The sequence below is a fragment of the Manis pentadactyla genome, chromosome 4 (genome assembly GCF_030020395.1).
Source record: "Manis pentadactyla isolate mManPen7 chromosome 4, mManPen7.hap1, whole genome shotgun sequence".
Classification (NCBI taxonomy): Eukaryota; Metazoa; Chordata; class Mammalia; order Pholidota; family Manidae; genus Manis; species Manis pentadactyla.
This window is the reverse complement of record NC_080022.1, coordinates 173,249,882-173,268,196: the sequence shown is the minus strand read 5'-3', so window position 1 is coordinate 173,268,196 and position 18,315 is coordinate 173,249,882. Positions and strand designations below refer to the sequence as shown.

Here is an 18,315-nt window from a genome sequence, read left to right as displayed (position 1 = left end):
TCTAGTACCCATTAGGTTCCACTACTGAGAAGGGGTCAGCATCCATGGCAAAAATTCCTAGGTTTGCTTGCCAGAAACAGGCAAGGACCCAGGGCATTGGCTCTCTATTTTATCTGGGCATTTTCTGAAGAATTAGTGGCTCAGTGCCATGAGAGATGTCATTTGCCACCCTACAAACTTTGCAGAGGAAGTAAACTTGGAGTGCAGAACAATGAGGAATAAGTCAGAGATGAGCCTGTCCTTAGACCTTTCAGGATGTGATTCTAAGGAGCCACATTCTCTGAAAGCAGGGAAAATCCAGTGAATGAGCTTTAAAGATAGCCTCTCTAATTAAATTACTTCCTGCTCTCCTTCTTTTGATGTGGAAGGGAATGAAGAAAAAAGAAAACTCATTCATTGATTCAATACATATTTGTTGAACTGCCGGGTACTGTTGTAGAGACTGAAACACAGCAGTAATTAAATAGATAAAGAACTTCATGGAGTTGACAATCTGGTCAAAGAAGAAAACAATAAACAAAGAAACAAAGACATATAAAATGGAATGTCAGGTAATCATATGAGACTAAGTAGCCAGAGAAGGGATGAGGGGGTAATAGCACCTCCCCTCCGCCTCTAGGGTCACTTTTTAAATCTAAAACTCTTCACTTTCAGACAGAGGGCTTCATCTTTCTGGAACTCCCCTAGCAAGAACTCTGAACACCAAACTAGGCCATTGATATGCTAAGAAAATAAATTTAAATAATTGTTTCTCAGGACAAGAGCCTGGCGAAGAATGTCAGTATTGTCTTGCAGCAAAACCTTATTTTTGAATGACAAAAGCTAAATACCACCCTAGTCTGTCACTTTGCAGTCCTTCAGTAAGGAGTCTTGATATCCCCCCAAGGAGATGACTGGCTCTTGTGAACTGAGGCAAAAGGTAAAATGCCTAAGCACATGAATTGTTTTAAAGATATCACACCTCACAATTACTAAGCTTCTTTTGAGTGCCAGACGCTGTCATAGTTCCTGGCAGAACAAAGTTGAGTATATGGCATCTTCCCTGAAAGGCAAATCTAATGGGGTCATCTGTAAGATGAAGAGTTGGGACCAGATCGGTGTTTCTCCAGAAAACGCTGTTTGCATTTGGGGCAGGACAATTTTTTAGTCTGCAGAATTGCTGCCCTGTATTTTGCAGGGCATTTAGCATTCCTCTTCCTTGATATCTTTGTTCATTTGCTAAGGCTGTTCTACAGATTCATTAATTTCCACATCTACTTTAAATAGTTACAAATCCCTGCCTGCCTGCCAATTTTGGCCATCATTTTCTGATGACAGGTGTGATGGTTCTCTGAGAAAAGTGCTTCCTTTACTGACTTCAGTGGAAATCCAATGCATTACTTGTCCCATTAGGTAAACCTGATAATATCATCTCTCTTTCAGAGTTTGCTTGCCCGAAAGCAATATACTGTTAAACTCAGGCTGATAGACTTAAAAATATTATTTATACAATTGCCTACCTAGATTGAATACCTTTTTTGACAACTGAATATCATAAAAATCAATAACATTTTGTGCTGAGATCTAAACTAAAAAATATTTAATGAGAAACTTAGAGTGAAGAGGAGTCTTGGGGAACTAAAGATGTGTTCTAGATAGAAGTAAAGTATGACTCTGCAGCCAAGCTGCCATTATGATATGGAACAGGTTATTAACCAGGAAGTATTTTGCATGTAATTTCCTTATTAATACTAGTCCATATTAATACCAAGCACAGTCATATGAATATTCCATATATGCTATAATTTAATTGAATATTGTTAAAAGGCAATTAAAATATCAGTATATTTCTGCAGCTCTTCGTCTTCACGCAGACACATACCTCTTGATCCAACCTGGAGACAGAGATCCACCTAAATGAGAAATGCTCATGGACTAACCTAGGAGAGTGACAGTGGGAGTGAGGCGTAATGGACATATTCGAGACTTATTTAGGAGGTGGGTCAAAATTTGGTGACTGGTCGGTTATGGGGTAAGGGAATAGTCAAAGATGGTGTCCAGGGTGTGACTTGGGTAACTTGTCCCCTGGGCTGGCATCCACTGCAGTAGGAAATACAGGAGAAGGAATGGGTTCATGAATTCAAAAGAGAGCTACAGGGCATGACAAGATCTCATTGAGGGCCTTCAATCCCTCTACCTCCTAGAGGCTTTGTAATTATCCTCAAATTCTTTGTGTCCTCAAAATGTGAGATTAGAATACTAAGCCCTAGATCATACAGGGGTTTGTGGGGATGAGGTGAATATATTTGACAGTGTCTGGGCCCAGGAAGGCACTCCCCAGATACTCTTCTTCTTCACCTACTTCCCTGCTTCCAACTCCGGGCCTATGATTCCACAGATGCAGTTCAACCTGGCCCTTGAGAATACCAATATCTACAGGGACGGGTTAAGAGACAAAGGATAAAATGCAGGCGCTGAATGAGGGAACACTTGGTAGGTGCCCACTAATGGTAGATCAATTTGAAACTAGAGGGCAGGGGCAGAGTTGGAGGTAGGAGGTTGGTAAGAGAAAGCAGGTGAAATTGTCTTGGAGAAATTTTGCTGTTTTCACAGTTTTGACCGGTAACTACTCTGCTTCCCAGCATTTGGTGTATTTAGAAAGGAATCGAGCCCTTGGGCCATGCTTTGTAACATGGACTCAAATTTCCAAATGGTGTCTTGTCTTACAGGTTCCTGCATAATTTGAGTCCAGTTTGGTAGGTTTCTACAGCTCTGTGGCTGCAAGAGCTAGAACTGGCCCTGAGAACTGGACTTCTCCATAGTCAGGAGTGAGGCCTGCCTAATCTTGATCTTTAGTCTTATGGAGGAAGATTGATTTACTAGGGTGGGTGCCAAGATGAGCAGATATGAAGACAACTAATCTTAAAGAAAATATGTGGCCAAGGAGGAGGCATGACCCTTAAGATTCTGGAGAGTGGTAACTGGCACCCAGGACAATACTGTCTATTTCCCTCCTCCGATAGTTAATTCCAAATGGTTCACATTGAGAGTATCAGTGCTCATAATCCCATTACATCCAGGTTCATACTTGTTCAGTCTAATTGGTACAAATATCACTTTATGTTTGCCTAAAGAGTGTTTGAGTTTATAGAAGGTTGGGTTGCTGAGAAGCATAATTTACCTTTTGCGGCAGTCTCACCAAACGGCTGTCTCTGGAGCCACCTGTGACACAGTTTAGAATCTTGAGCATCTAATATGACAAAAAAAGAGCCATCCAAGCTGGTATGAGATGGGCACAATCTAGATTCTGCTTTGCTGATCTCTTTGACTTGCTGTAGTCCCAGAATCAAATGATCCTGGACATTTATTCCCCCTCCCAACCTCTACACCTGCTTCCCCTGGCCACCTTCAAAAAAGATGGTGCAATCTCCTTGGTATCAATTTTGATACAGGTGATCCTTTGCACTGGGGCATCTATGGTTCTTGGGTTTCTGATATCTTTGCTGCCCTGAGCCAGCCTATATGCCCTCCCTAAGCCAAGTCTCTACTCTGACTCCACCCTGGAGGTGCCGAGTCAGTCAAACAGGAATTTGGAGCAGCGATTGTTTTAGTAACAATTGTTTGTGTGTAGTCCCAGGCCAAATAACGCAGGGAGAATTGGCAGGGGGATGATGAAGAAAAAGAACCAGAGATCTGCTGAAAGCACCAGAAAGCCCACCACTCAAAGTGATCAAAATAATCCTCAGAGTTCTGGGAGATGGGCATCACTGTGCCCACATTCCTGAGGCTTGGAGGAATTCCTGCCACTTTAATCACTTTTGTTTCAAAAAGCAAGCATCCCTGCAAAGGATAAAACCTGACAACTGACAACCAAGTGCAAGGTGTTCTGATCATGTCATCAGACCAGAACTCTATTAGTAAACTTGAGTAGCAAAATACCATATCAAAATACTATGGACTTGTGGGTGGCTTAAACAACAGAAATTAATTTTTTCACAGTTCTGGAGTCTGCATGTCTGAAATGAGGGTGACAGCACTGCTGGCTTCTGGTGAGAAGCTCTCTTCCTGGCTTGCAGACAGCTGCCTTCTGACTTGAGTCACCACATGGGAGAGAAAGAGAGGGAGTGAGCAAGCGAGCAAAGTCCTCTGTGGCTCTTCCTATTAAGGGCACTAATCCCATCATGGAGCCACACCTTCATGACTTCCTCTAAACCTCATTATTTTCCAAGGGCCTCACCTCCAAATTCCACCACATTGGAGATAGGGCTTTAACATATGAACAGGAAGGGGAGTAGGGGGGAGCAGGGGTGCACACAATTCAGTCCATAGCAAGTACTATTGTTGGGGTAGGTCGGTTCAGAGACCCACTATCTCTGAGACCCAGAATTCCTGGGCTGCTCAGTCCACCGTCCCAGGATTGCTTGCCTTAGACATTTCTTAAGTCAATAGTAAGTCCTTATGGTTTAAAGCATGTATGTCAGGTCTTCTGTAATGTGAAGCTAAAAACACTCGCGGAGGATCCCACATGCAGACAGTTTCTGCTGTTATTCTCATTGACACTGATGTCTGGAAGCAGTCATGGCTGGAGAAAGGCAGAAGCCCAGTCTACCAGTACCCTGTATCAGCTAGCCAGGGGCCAGGCTGATCTATCTGTAACTCAGGGGGAAAATTCCAGGGCAACATACCCTTGAAACCAAAATCAGTCAAAAGGAGAAATAAAGTGGGAGAAACACATTTATTGCTTACAAGCAGTCGTCCACTTCTGCTTTCCTGTGTCTCTCCCGACTGGCTGCCTGGCTGCCAGAGAGGGGGCCTGGGGGCCCACCCAATCTCTCTGGTCCTGAGACGCTCTCTGCTGACCCTTGTAGTTACCATTGATATGAAGATGGCTACTTCTCTCCACCCCTTGGAAACGCTATTGATATGGAGATGCACTAAGGCCAGGCAAGAGATTCTGGAAATATTGCAATTTTACCCACACCATCCAAACTCCTGTTCAGATTGACCTGTTCAGGAAGTCAACAGCAGGTGACACTAAATGTTTTTGAATAAGTGAGTGAAAGAACAAAGGAGACAAGGAAATAAAAGGAAAAATAATAGTATGTGGTAAATTTTCCAAGCTGCACGATTGAATATGTCCCCAAAGCATACTAGATCTTTTATCCTAGGAGTTTATTTAACTATGCAATATTCACTGTGTAAGTAAAATTGTAATATTTCCAGAAGATGTGACCTGGCTTTAGTGCATCTGCATATCAATAGGCATTCCTCAGGGGAGGAGAGTGGTTCATCTCCATATCCATGGGTAATTACCTGGGCAACTAGAGGGCTTATCTGAACCTGAGAGGTGAAGGGGAGGGCTGGTTTTGCTGGTAATAAATTGGACAACTTAGAAGAAATGGATAGCTTCCTAGAAAAATGCAACCTTCGAAGACTGATCCAGGAAGAAACAGAAAATCTGAACAGACTCATTACCAGCAATGAAATCGAATTGGTAATCAAAAATCTTTCCCCCAAAACAAAACTCCAAGTTCATATGGCTTCCCACCTGAATTCAACCAAACTTGAAGAAGAGCTAATACGATCCTTCTTAAAGTATTCCAAAAAGTAGAGGAGGGAACACTTCCAAACTCACTTTATGAGGCCAGCATCACTCAAATTAGAATCCACATTGGTTTCAAGTACACAACATAGTGATTTGACAGTTATTTTATTAAATCTCACCCCAACCAGTGTAGTTACTGTCAACATAGAAAGATGTTACAGAGCTATTAACTGTATTCTCTATGCTGTACTTTCATCCCTGTGACTAATTTATATTATGATTGAATATGATTACATAAATGATTCGATATCTTTAATAGATATAGGCATAATTAGATAATGTATTCTTGTGTGAGTTTTGGAAGATTGTGTCTTTCGAAGACTCTCTTTTGTAAGGGAGGAAAGTTTTCCTCCACCTTCTTAGGGTCCCAGGCTGGGCCTGTAGTTAGACTAGGGAAGAGTAACAAAGGAAAGGCACACAAATTTAATAGAAAATTTCACAGTACAGGAGGCTTTATCAGGAAATGAAAACTTGAGAAAAAGTGAAACCTGAGTATTTTATACTAAGTGTGATGACCATGGATATAGCAAAGATAGGTCATAGAGTGTGAGGTAAGGGCAGTAAATTGGAGGACAGAGCAAGGCCTGCCTGTTAGGGTGCTTCTCAGCGTTCTTTTCCTCAAGGTGGAGGGAGGGCGTCTGTCATGAGGGTTTTATGACTGGTTTCGGGAGAGGAAGGTTAGATGGACCTTCCTTGCTGTTTTCTCAAACCCCTTCAGCTTGAAATAGTCAGTGTGTCCGGGTGCTCTCTTCTGAGATAGCATGTTCTGAGCCTCATAAGTTTTATCTAAGTCAGGTTATTAAATTTGTGAGAATTATTCATTATATTGCTTTATTATACTTTTAATATCCATGGGATCAGTAGCGATGGCCTCCCTTTCATTTCTTACATTATTTTATCTTCTTTTTTTCCTCAGCCTGCCTAGAGATTTATCAATTTTATTGATCTTTTCAAAGAACCAACTTTTGGTTTTATTTTTCCCCCCTATTGTTTTCTTGTGTTTAATTTCATAGATTACTGCTCTAATATTTATTGTTATTTTTTTCCTGCTTACTTTGGACTTTTCTTGTAATAGCTTCCTAAAATGGAATCTTAGATTATTGACTTTAAATCTTTCTTCTCTAATAAATACACAATTCAAATCTATCGGTTTCTCTCTACTCACTGCTCTCATTGCATCCCACATGTTAATAACTGCCTTTTCATTCTCAGTTAATTTGAAATATTTTAAAGTTTCTCTTCAGATCGTCTTTGGGCCATGTGTTATTTAGAAGTTGTATTTAATCTTCAAGTGTTTTGGGATTTTCCAGCTATCTTTCTGTTACTGACTTCTAGCTTAATTCCACTGTGATCTGAGAGTATATATTACATGACTTTTAGGGCTTTAACTTTGTTAATGTGTTTCATGGCCCATAATGTAGTCTGTTTTGGTGAATGTTCCGTGTGAGCTTGCTTCAGAAGGATGTGTATTCTATTGTCAGATGAATTGTTCTTCACATGTTAATTAAATCCAGTGGATTGATGATGCGGTTGAGTTTTGCTATGTTCTTAACTGATTTTCTACCTGTTGGATTTGTCCTGAAGGGAAGCCGATTACACGACACACAAATATGTCACTTTGGCATGTGAATTACTTTGAGCTTGAAGGCAACCAAGACACAGCACACTCAAGACAAACTTTCACCTTGTCCTTAGCTACCTAAACTATGTACCCCCTTTATCTGATTCCCATCTGTGTCCCTTATAATAAACTGGTAAATGTAAGTAAATGTTTCTCGGGTTCTGTGAACTACTACTCTAGCAAAAGTAATCTGAGAGTCCATAGGAACCTGGTTTCCAGGCAGTCAGGAGCACAGGTAAACTGGACTTGTAATTGTTGTCAAAGTGGCAGTCTTGTAGGAGATAGTGTCAGAATCGAGTTCAATTTGTAAGACACCCAGTGTCCACGGAGAACTGGAGAATCGCTCGGTGGTGTTGGAGAACACACCAGATACTATGACAATCTCTATTTTGATACATTTAGGCCAGGCCATTTATGTTTCAAGTGCTTGATATTGATATAGTTGGACTGATACCTACCATATTTCTTAGTTTTCTACTCACCATCCTTGCTCAATACATCTACATTTTCCTGCCTCCTGTAGTTTTGAACGAGCAATTGCATTTCATATTTTCTCATTTAAAAATGAACGAACTGAACTTTTTAGTGGTTGCCATGGTGCTTGCAACCGAAAACGGACCCAGTGTTTTAAAACTATACAGCTTCACAGCAGTACAAAGTGCTTCCTTGCCATCTGCCACCAAGCCCTCAAACAGCCCAACGCAAGCTCCTCAACACACTACTTCACGGATGAGGCTCCCTGGCCAAAAAAAAAAAAAACAAAAAAACACCCTCCGTTTCACAGGCACCAAAGACTATTTACTATTTCAAAGCAGCAAAAAAATAACGATTCAGACAAGACAATCACATATCCCACAGGAACCCGCCCCACCCTGTTAGTAACAAAGGCAACAAAGCCTGCTGCCCCCCAAGCCCCTGCTTGTTTACAAAGTGTCCCCGAGCCCGAGCCCGAGCCCGAGCCCGAGCCCGAGCCCGAGCCCGAGCCCGAGCCCGAGCCCGAGCCCGAGCCCGAGCACCAACCCCTGTGCATAGATAGGTCTGCTTTTATACTTCCCTAGGAGTATATATGCATAATGCTGCACTGACGGAATCCAGGGCGTTCGCAACTCTACTCGTTCAGACAGTGAAGATTTACATTTATACGAACACGTGAAAGGCCGGGTGGTTGGATCCCCGTCATGAAGAGGACCTGGCGATTTAACGACTGAGAACTCGCGCCCAGGACCTGGCGATTCAACTACGGAGAGCTCGCGCTCAAGACCTGACAGGAAAAAGATTAAAACACCACTCTCTTCATCCACGAGCACTTCAAACGGATCTTTAACAACTGCTTATTTGTCCGAGAAGAAGCATCGGTCCTAGAACTGCTGCAAAAAGAAGCAATATGTAGAGCAAAGAGCATAGACCATCCTCCGACCTGCCGGCTTTAAAAGGCCGTTTAACGTACTGCTTTCAGCTAAAACACGTACCATACATCAAACTGATGAAATGTTATACTTGATTTTATCCGAGAACTAGATGAAAAGTCTTCTTCCCTTCCCCTCGGCACCCTGCCTCTTACACTTCTTTCAGCTCATGGTGAGAAACCTCGTCATCAGCCAAAGGCCTACCCTCTTCCCTAGACTTGACAGCCTATTACAGCCCCACAACCTGTAGGACTGTTTCACTTATTTGGGGCTTACGCTTTTGGGTTTTTTTTTGCTCCCATAGCTCCCAGACGAACTAGCCATTTTAAATTTACATACCCCACCCTTCCCGCCTTCGGTGCCCGCCCACTCGCCTGGAAACAGAAACGCGCGTACCCACAAAGCTCCTTCAGCCTCGTTTCCCTGGAGAAGTTCTGGAGCGGGAATAGACACGAACAGCTTTATGGGATTTTTTCTTTCAAATGTACAGCTACGTTGAAACAGTTTTACGGTGAACGCTCACCACCTAACATCATTTTACCGCCGTGTATTGTATATATGTACACATACACAGGCGCAGATACAAGTACGTCCGTCCCTCTATGCTTTTACCAACCTGCCTTGCCCTGGAAGTGTTTTTAAAGAGATGATTTCAGCAACCTTTTCCTTTCTTCTCCCTAGGTTTTTTTTTCTTCCTTTTTTTGAGCGGTTCTATCTGTAAATACTGGCATTTCATGACTTAAATTCTCTTTTACAGGTCTTCCAACGAAAAAAGAGAGGACTTTGTTTGACTTTTTAAACAGAATAAAACTCATTCTATCTCTCAATTACTCTCGAGTCCGAACAGTAGACCCTCTTGAGAACTTGACACCGAAGACCTCCAGGAAGAAGGTCGCAAGGCAGGCTGGTGCCAAACAGATGGGAAACTAGTGGGCCAGAAAGGGCTAGACCCTCCTGCCTGGCGGTGCCTCTCCTCCCCTTTTTCCAATCCTCTTGAAATGTAACTTTTAAAAAGGTTAATATTAAATTACATAATAAATGCAGATTCTGCAGAACCAGCCTCCTTCTGCCTCAGCCTTCCCTGTCTATTAAGGCCCTCGGTAAAAGTACGGGAAGTGTAACTGAAATTAGATTTTCGGCTCAAATAATGTTCATTGAAATCTGGTCTAACTTCCACAAAAAAAAAACCTTGAAAGGGTGGAGTTTTCATTCGCAATCCCAAACCATAGGAAAAGCCCCGTCTGAAAGGAAGACTCCAGAAGGAGCAAAGGAACCTGTATAACAAGCCCCTATCCATTTTTCTGCAAGAGCCAGGCAGTGACAAACATATCCACCAGGGGGCCGCATCTGCTCTTTTCCAGAACCTCGGCTGCGGTCTGGGAATTCCTTTTGGGAGAGTTGCCTGTAAAGGGCCTCTGGTAGGGTAAAAGTGCACCTACGGGACCTTTACATACATTTGTTGCCCCCACAGTCATTTGAAAAGGTAGGTTGTGTTTTCTCCATTTTGTTCTTGAAGATACAAAGCTGGGATTGAAAAATGAGTCTGCGATTCCGAAGCTGACAGCTTCTCTCGGCATCCACTCTTCCATCCGGTCTCTGCTACTGCAGGCTCCTCCCTAAGTTTGTGCGCTCAGACAGGTACTGGGCTAGGATGCATGTCCTCAGCCACTTCCTAAGTAACCTCTGCTCCCTACCCTCTGCTGTTCCAGAGTGTGGACTGTCACTGGGGAAGGAATCATCTAAGCCCCCTGTTACATGCTGAGGAAACTGAGGCTCCCAGGGTGAAGTTACTTTTTCCAAGCCAGTCTGTTGGTGAGGGAGGGGTCTCATCAGGATTCTCAGCACAGGTTTCAGCCCAGGAATTGAGGGGAGCCCCCTCTCTCCAGTCATCCCCACCCCGGCCTCCGTTTTTTTCGTTCAAGAATTCCCTCCTCCCAAGTCCTGAGAGTTCAGTACTACTCAGATCTTGCCTAGAAATGCAGGGTTGTAAAGGCATTCCTGGCTAACCCAGTATCAGTAGAATCCACAAAGGTTCAAGGACTCCAAACTAGGACACTCCCAGGCTAAGGGTGGATGTTTGGTTCCACAGTCAGAGAACCCTCTTGAATATTTAATCCTTCCATCATGCATTCATGAATTAACGCACAATTTCCTGCCTGACTAGGGATGTGACAGGCATGGTGCTGAGCAATGCAGAGCTACAGGTGAGAAGAACCAGCTCCTGGGCTCAGGGCTTAGTCTGGCAGGGGACAGCTCTGAGGAAGAATGGTGATACAGCAGCTGGAATCTGATCCAGGTCGGGGAGCCAGTAGGAGGAAGCCAGTAGGTTACACTAGTATGGCCTTCCCTCTGGAATGCTTATGTGACTCCTTATCACTTAACCCTTGTCACCAACTGGAGCAGCCTTCCTGAGCAACGCCTTTCCAATCTAAAGTAAGTCCCTGTCCTCAGTTCCTCCACAGCACGTCTGTTTTGTTTTCCTCAATGGCATGTATCTGAAGTTAGCTTCTCTATTCATTCCCTGTCTCTCCCCACTCCCTTCTCTAAAGTACACTCCACAAGGGTAGGTGCTTATCCATCTCACTCAGGGCTGTATGCTCAGCACCTAGCAAGCATTCCCTATTTGTATGAATGTTGGAAAGCTCTCTGTCGTGAAGTCATCCCCCAATGCGCTAGACCCCAAGCTGTGATCTTGTGGAGAAAAAGAGCTTCAGAGGTGAGGCTGCCAGGAAAGATAAAGGTCATTAACGGATAAAGGCTCCCTGTGGCTAGGGTGAAGGGTGGGGGCAGGAACTGGAGTCCTCACTTAAGGGAGACAAATTGGGGTAGGCCCATGGCCAGGTGCTGCCCTGATAAACTGGGCCCCCTCCTTGACCCCTCCCTGCCCCACCTCCTTTCCATTTGTTCATCAACACCTTCCCTGGCAAATACAAAGACCGAAGGGTGGGGTGGGATTGGGAGTTTCATCTCCTTTATCACATAATCAAGTGACAATTTTCTGTCTTGGGTGTGAGGCCCAGGAGATATATGAGAAATGTTAAAGAAGTTTCAAAGATTATGGAAGAAACACAAGGCAATCTATGTGTTTTCGGTTTCTGTGCGTTCTCTGTTTCTGTTTTGGTTTCACAGCCATTGTAACATTTGTTCAAAGCCAAATTTGGTCCGTTGATAGCTGGATGACCTTGGACAAATTATGGAAACTTTCAATGCTACTGTTTTTGTCTTTTGAGGATAACCATACTTCTTGGGTTGAGTTTTACATAATAAAAAGAAAACACATGCAAAGTTCCTAGACCAAAGCCTACTCAATAAGGTAGTGGTTCCCAGCCTCTCGGCCTGCTCTGTCTTCCCCTCTCCCTCCTAACTCACCATGTGCAGCTCTACCTTTGTGCTTTGTTTTAGCTCTTGCTGTAATCTGCCACCTCCCAACATGGGGGTGTAATAAACTAATTTCCTGAGGCCTTGATGTCTTCAGGAATTCAGAAGAGACTCCCTGCATCACTGAGGAAACCAACTGGCTGGTTTTGTAGCAGGGAGGGGAAGAAGGCGGTGGCAAGGCAGGCTAGTGCCAAACAGATGGGAAACAGTGAGCAAGAAAGGGCTAGACCCTCCTGCCTGCCGATGTCTCCCCTCCCCGTTTTCCAGTCCTCTTAAAATGTAACTTTTAAAAAGGTTAATATTGAATTACATAATAAATCCCAGAATCCAGCCTCCTCATAAAAATGGAATTTTTGAAAGTACATTTCATTCTCCTTTAATCCCCTCTTCTTCAAGTTTACCTACCTCCTTGCAGGTAATCACTGCATCTCCTCCTCTTTAGGGCTGCTCAGACTGCATCAGGCTGCAATGGCTGGGAAGATAACACCCAGTCCTGTCCCCCTCCTAACCAGTCCTACACAGGACTACTTAACTTCTAGAAACCTTTCCAGCAGCTTCCAGCTCACACTTTCCCTCCCTTGAAGTCCAAGTGCTTATCTCACTAAGTACAAAGACCCAGTGTTCCCTGTCAATGACCAGTCTTGCTTCTCTCTCACTGTAGTATATAAGCCCTCTGAGGCTAGGACCTCCTCTAGAGCTCCATAGTTTCTTTAGCTCATGCAGAGCACACCGTATGAATGCCCTGTGGAGTGAAGGATTTGGCCTTTGTTTGGACACGGGAAGCCCTTGGTGTGTCTGCTGCTGGTCAGCACTCGGACCAGCATTTGAGGGATTTCTGCTAGGGATGCCTAGGTGAGAGAGGATGGTTAGCTAAGCAGCCAGGGGCCAGACACTGGACTCAGACAGATCCTGGCTCAGCCACTTCTAGCTATGTGACCTTAGACAAGTCACTGAACCCTTCAGAACCTTCTACACCTATAAAATGCAGACCATACCTCATGGGTTGTTGTGAGGATCGCTATGGGTAAGTGGGCTCAGGCTATTTTATGGGTTCCAGGTTCACACAGTCTTGAACACTGAATTAGGGAAGTTAAAGTATGACTTGTCAGCATCTCTCAAGTAGACTCTGGTGCAGTTGGGGTGGATATCTCTGTCTCGGGGAGAGGGATGCAGTGGTAAATGAGAATATTAACCTCTTCAGCTCTCCATCTTAGTCAAACGTTGCCATTAGTGTTATTTTTACCTCTCCGGGCCTTTCATCCTGATTAACCCCAAGTTTAATTCCAAATATTAAAATATGGCAGAAAAGATCAAATGAGACGGTCGCAGATTGGGCCCACGTTCATCACAGCACGGCCTGGGTTGACGCGCACTCCACGCCCTGCCCCGCCCTCTCCGCTACCACGGGGCTGCTGATTGGTCCACGCAGAGTGACGTCACGCAGGGCTTTTAAGGCCGATCTCCAGAGCCGCTTTGCAGTGGCAGCGGTGGCGGCTCAGTGGAGGGACGTGAGGAGACCTGTGTGGCGGCTTGTTTGGCTGGCCGGAGGCGCGAGGGGGGAACGCTGCTGACGGGAGGTAAACGGGCAGTTCGTGCGTGCTGAGACAGCCCAGGCGCGGGGCTTGAGCAGCCGGAGTTGGCTGTCAGAGGAAGGCGGCGGGGGAGGTGCCAGCGGGCGGAGAGGGTCGCGGTGTTAGGAGGGGAATGTCAACCGTGTGGGGAGGTGAGGGCGAGTGGAGCGGGCCTCCCTCTACGTTCTCCGCGCCCGCGCCCAACTCCTAACTCGGGGGGCGCTGCAGACCTGCCCCTCCTGCGAGGATTCTCGCCTGGGCCGAGCTGAGTCGGCTACCGTAGCTCCACAAGCTGGGAGTTGGGAGCGACTGTCCGCCGGATCCGGATTGAGGTCTCACGCCTCACTGAGTGTCGCAGGACCTGGGGGTGTTCTCTAGGCTTCATCGCCCCTGTAAGGGCCCCCAGAGAGTGCGGAGAAGCCTCTGTTACACTTGTATCTGCTTAAAATAAAATGAATTTTTAAAAAGAAGGAAAGAAAGTGTCTGATTTAAGAAAGTATCAGGAAAGTTGCACATTTCATTTTTAGTATTAAACATCTCTTTTTTTCTCTCCCGTGACCTTTCCCTTTTCAGGTAACTCAGCTGTTGTCCCCAGAGCCTGCAGTTACAAGGCCTTCTTCCTGCCTCTGCCGTGAGCCCTAAGACCTGCCAGAGCTCACCATGGGGAACCACTTGACAGAGATGGCCCCCACAGCCCCCTCCTTCTTGCCCCACTTCCAGGCTCTGCATATCGTGGTCATTGGGCTGGACTCAGCTGGAAAGACCTCCCTCCTCTACCGCCTCAAGTTCAAGGAGTTTGTCCAGAGTGTCCCCACCAAAGGCTTCAACACAGAGAAGATCCGGGTGCCCCTCGGAGGGTCCCGTGGTATCACCTTCCAAGCGTGGGATGTTGGGGGGCAGGAGAAGCTGAGACCGCTATGGCGCTCCTACACACGCCGGACAGATGGGTTGGTGTTTGTGGTGGATGCTGCTGAGACTGAGCGCCTGGAGGAGGCCAAGGTGGAGCTACACCGAATCAGCCGTGCCTCGGACAACCAGGGTGTGCCTGTGCTGGTGCTGGCCAACAAGCAGGATCAGCCTGGGGCCCTGAGCGCTGCTGAGGTGGAGAAGAGGCTGGCAGTCCGAGAGCTGGCAGCTGCCACTCTCACCCACGTGCAGGGCTGCAGTGCTGTGGACGGGCTGGGCCTGCAGCCAGGTCTTGAGCGCCTATATGAGATGATCCTCAAGAGGAAGAAGATGGCCCGGGCAGGCAAGAAGAGACGGTGACCCACAGTCACCCCCTCCTCCCCTGTAGGGGTCTGCGCACTTGGACAGCCAGGCAGAGCTGGCTGCCCACTCAGCTCCGGGTGCAGGACCTGTCCACCTCAAAGGAGGATGGAGGGTCCTGTTTTGGTGCAGTGTTGGAGAAGGGGTTGGGAGATGGGATGTCTTCTCACACCTTTCCCTCGTCCTCACTTCTGGAGAAGTGGTGGGGACTGCAGGACTGTTGAAGGCTTAAATGTAAACTGTGACTACCTCGACCCTGCTTTTTGTTTTTCTTTGGCTTTTTAATTAGGTGTGTTTTGGGGCAAAGGAAAGTTGCTTGGAGAATGCATGTGGGATGAACAAGAACTATCTGCCCCCAGCCCCGACCTGGGGAGCCTCCCTGGACTGCTTCTCTAGGGATGCCAGTCACAATTGCCTTTATTTGTGTCTGTCTGAAAGTGCCAAGAGCCTCCCTCACATTTGTTGATCTACGATTGTTTTTATAAGCCATGTTTGTCCTCTATTGTTAAATATTTTTTAGCATTTGCCTATAAGTTATTAAAGACTGGCGATACTGTAGCTCTAGCCTTGGTCTGGCGTTTTTCTCTCTCCTTACCTAGCTCCAGTGATGTCCAAGATTTGTATATGGGCAGGTGGGAGGGGGGACTTATCTTGAGGCTGAATTTACAAAGCAAGGACACTTCTAAAAATCAGGTAATGTGTTCACAGAATGGCTGGTGGAAATTGTAGAGGGAGTTGAAACCCACCCCCAAGCTGTTTTTCCTGATCTCTGCAGGTTTATTTTGGGGGTGGGGGGCTTTCTCCTTTCCTCCCCTCACACAGTGGCACTTACCTGTGCCTGTTATCACTGGTCCTTTCAGACTTAGCTTCGGATTTGCCGGTCTGAGCTGGTCTTGGGTCCTTGCCCTTGAGGAAACCTCCTAGGTCTATATAGGTAAGTCCTCAAAGAGCCATTCAGTCCCCATCCTCCCCTTCTCCCCAGCACTCAGGTTGATCTGATTTCTTTTCCACCTGGGGAGATCCCGTGAGAATGGAAAGTAATTTCTTCCTGTCCTTAAGCCACCTCCCCGCTCCAGCCTGCTGACTGCACCTCACTGGAAGCAGCAGCTGCAGGCGCCGGGGAAGCCTGGGCTGGACTGAGCCAGCCTGGCCTTGGCGACTAAGCCCTGAGTAGCCCTCTGCGGAGCAGTTAGCAGTAGCTGTGCCTGGTGGGAGTGTGGGCACCCACCCCGACGCTGTGTGAGAGAGAGAGGGAAGGTGTAGCCACCCATGTTAGTACTGAAAAGAGTAAAATGGAAATGCGAGGGCCTGCCTTCCCCTGTCTGGGTTTTCAGGGCTGCCCTCTCTTCACCAACACCAGGGCCATCTATGTCTGAGATAAAGAACAATCAGATCCTCCTAATCTGGCTGGGAGTAGTGAGTAAAAACCAAGCACAAGTCTTTCCAGCCTCCAGCCCCATAGTCCCATCCCCACCCCTTGTGCAAATACGGGATCCTCAGCAGAGCAGTCCAGAGTCTCTGCTCCAGTATAACAGACGAAAGGATCTGCAATGGGGAGAAGGTGCTGGCAACGCTATCCTGGGGGAGCCTTCCTAAGGAACATGCTTCTTCCCAGCCGGGGCTGCCAGAAGCTGAGTCTTGCTGAGTCTGAGCCAATTCAGATTTGCACACACACACACACTGCCCCCCAACTGCGGCTGGAAGGACGGGGAGGGGATGTAGGGAGGGTGCATTGATCCGGAAGGGTGCCCAAGTGTGCGTCAGTGTTGGGGCCTGCTTGACAGAGCTGCTGGGCTGGTTCTGCTGGGGACACGTGCTACCTTGCCCCTTCTACACACACCTGTGACTCATCTCTTCCAGTCCTCAGGGAAGAGTCCTCTGCAGCCCAGGAGTAGGCTGAGGAAGACCTGGCTGTAACGACCCCCTGTCCTGCTGGGAGTTCTTCCCTCCCCACTCCACCCCAGTTCTGCTCTTTTGTCTCAAAATCTCCAAGGGTATATTTTTTCTATTTCTGGTCACCTGGGAGACTGAGGTCTCTGGATTTGGAAGGACTTATACAGAGGCAGTGCCCCCACCCCGTCTCTAACAGAGGGACCTCCATGGTGCCAGCACCTGGTTCTGGCTCTGCCAACCACCTGCCCTCCTTATCTGGTTCCCTGCTCTCCCAGGCTCCAGCCCTGAGCAGGAGCCATGGTCCACAGGGGACTTGCAAAAGTCCCAGCTCTTCCTTCATCCCTCTGGCCTGACTAGATGGTGGGGATGGAGGAAGTGGGGGATGGTGGCATGTGAGAGTTAGATGGAGAAGCAGTTGCTTTGGTGAGGTTGTGGGGAGAGGGGCACACAGGGAACTTGTGAGTAGAAAGCTATGTTCTGGCTGGGCTGGGGTCCGGAGCCCTGGAATGATCCTCCCACCTTGGTGCGTCCTGCCTCAGGGATTCTGCAGATTGAGCTCTGGGCCACTGGCTTAGAATGGGGATGGGATCAGGGTTGGGGATAAGTTGTAGTTTCCTTGTCCCTAGTAGAATTTCTTTGAAGCCCTGAGATGGATACAGCAGAGACACTGCCTGAGGGCAGAGGGTCTCAGGGGGCCAGGAATGGTGGTTGGGGCCTGGTTGCCTGTGAGGTGAAGTTGAAGGAAACCAGTGGGCCCAGAGTGGGGGCTTTTTTCTGAGAGGCCCTTCCCCTGTAAACCACCTCTGCTCCTTGCACAGTTCAGATCGTAAAATCCAGATGAAGGGCACTTTCCCAGGTGCTCTGCCCTTCCCCCCAAGCCCCTCCTCATGAGGGCAGAGATGGCAGTGGACCCTCACCTTCCCATGCCCTTCCAGTCCTCCTATGCTGCATGTGCTCAAAGGAAAGAAAGAACAGGAAGGAAAGAAGTCCTCAGGCCTGGAGTGGGCAGCCACTTGCCCAAGGACAGACAGCTATTCGTGGTGCATCCAGATCCTTCCTCCCAGGCTGGATCTTTGTACTTCCAGGCAATAGGAGACAGGAGTTGGGCACCAAGTCCATCATCTCAGAGCTCTGGCCTCCCCCTGATTCGATTAAGAACAGCTTTCTGCTCTCCATCCCCCCACTCCCCTTCCTGAGGGGTAGGAGCTTTATTTGTAGAACAGGCTGCAAATCTGGTGAGAAGTCCCCACCTTCCTTTCACGCTGATCATGTGTTATTCCAAGTCTTTCTTGAGATGGACACTTCCACCAGGACATGGGAAGCACTGAATTCCACTGAAGCTCTTGGAGGGTACAGGACAGCCTGGTCTCCCACACAGACATTTTTGAATGGAGACCAGTGGAAACGGAGGGAGTGAAGACAGTAGGGGAGGCCCAGGCCAGTGCTGGGCTGTATGGGGTGGGCAGTCTGTAGCCACATGTCATTTCCAAGGCCGTCTGCAGGACCATGGTGGGGAGTTCGTGGGTGGATGTCATGGGACCTCCTCTTCTGGCTAGTCCAGAGGAGGGTATTTGTTCTTCTTTCCTTTAGGTTTTT

General features: G+C 47.0%; 1 protein-coding gene and 1 long non-coding RNA gene across 2 annotated transcripts; both read left to right on the top strand.

Annotated features, from left to right (window-relative positions):
* Positions 1 to 9,929: 9,929 nt before the first annotated feature.
* LOC118911311 (uncharacterized) lies at positions 9,930 to 12,239 on the top strand. The gene is made up of 3 exons (XR_005024401.2): positions 9,930 to 10,094; positions 10,776 to 10,933; positions 12,014 to 12,239. It is a non-coding gene; the product is annotated as an uncharacterized LOC118911311 (long non-coding RNA).
* Positions 12,240 to 13,430: 1,191 nt separating this feature from the next.
* Positions 13,431 to 15,390, top strand: ARL4D (ADP ribosylation factor like GTPase 4D). Its single transcript, XM_036883232.2, has 2 exons — positions 13,431 to 13,566; positions 14,134 to 15,390. Exon 2 carries the CDS (start codon positions 14,221 to 14,223, stop codon positions 14,824 to 14,826), a length of 606 nt encoding a protein of 201 aa, XP_036739127.2. The 5' UTR covers positions 13,431 to 13,566; positions 14,134 to 14,220; the 3' UTR covers positions 14,827 to 15,390.
* Positions 15,391 to 18,315: the final 2,925 nt, after the last annotated feature.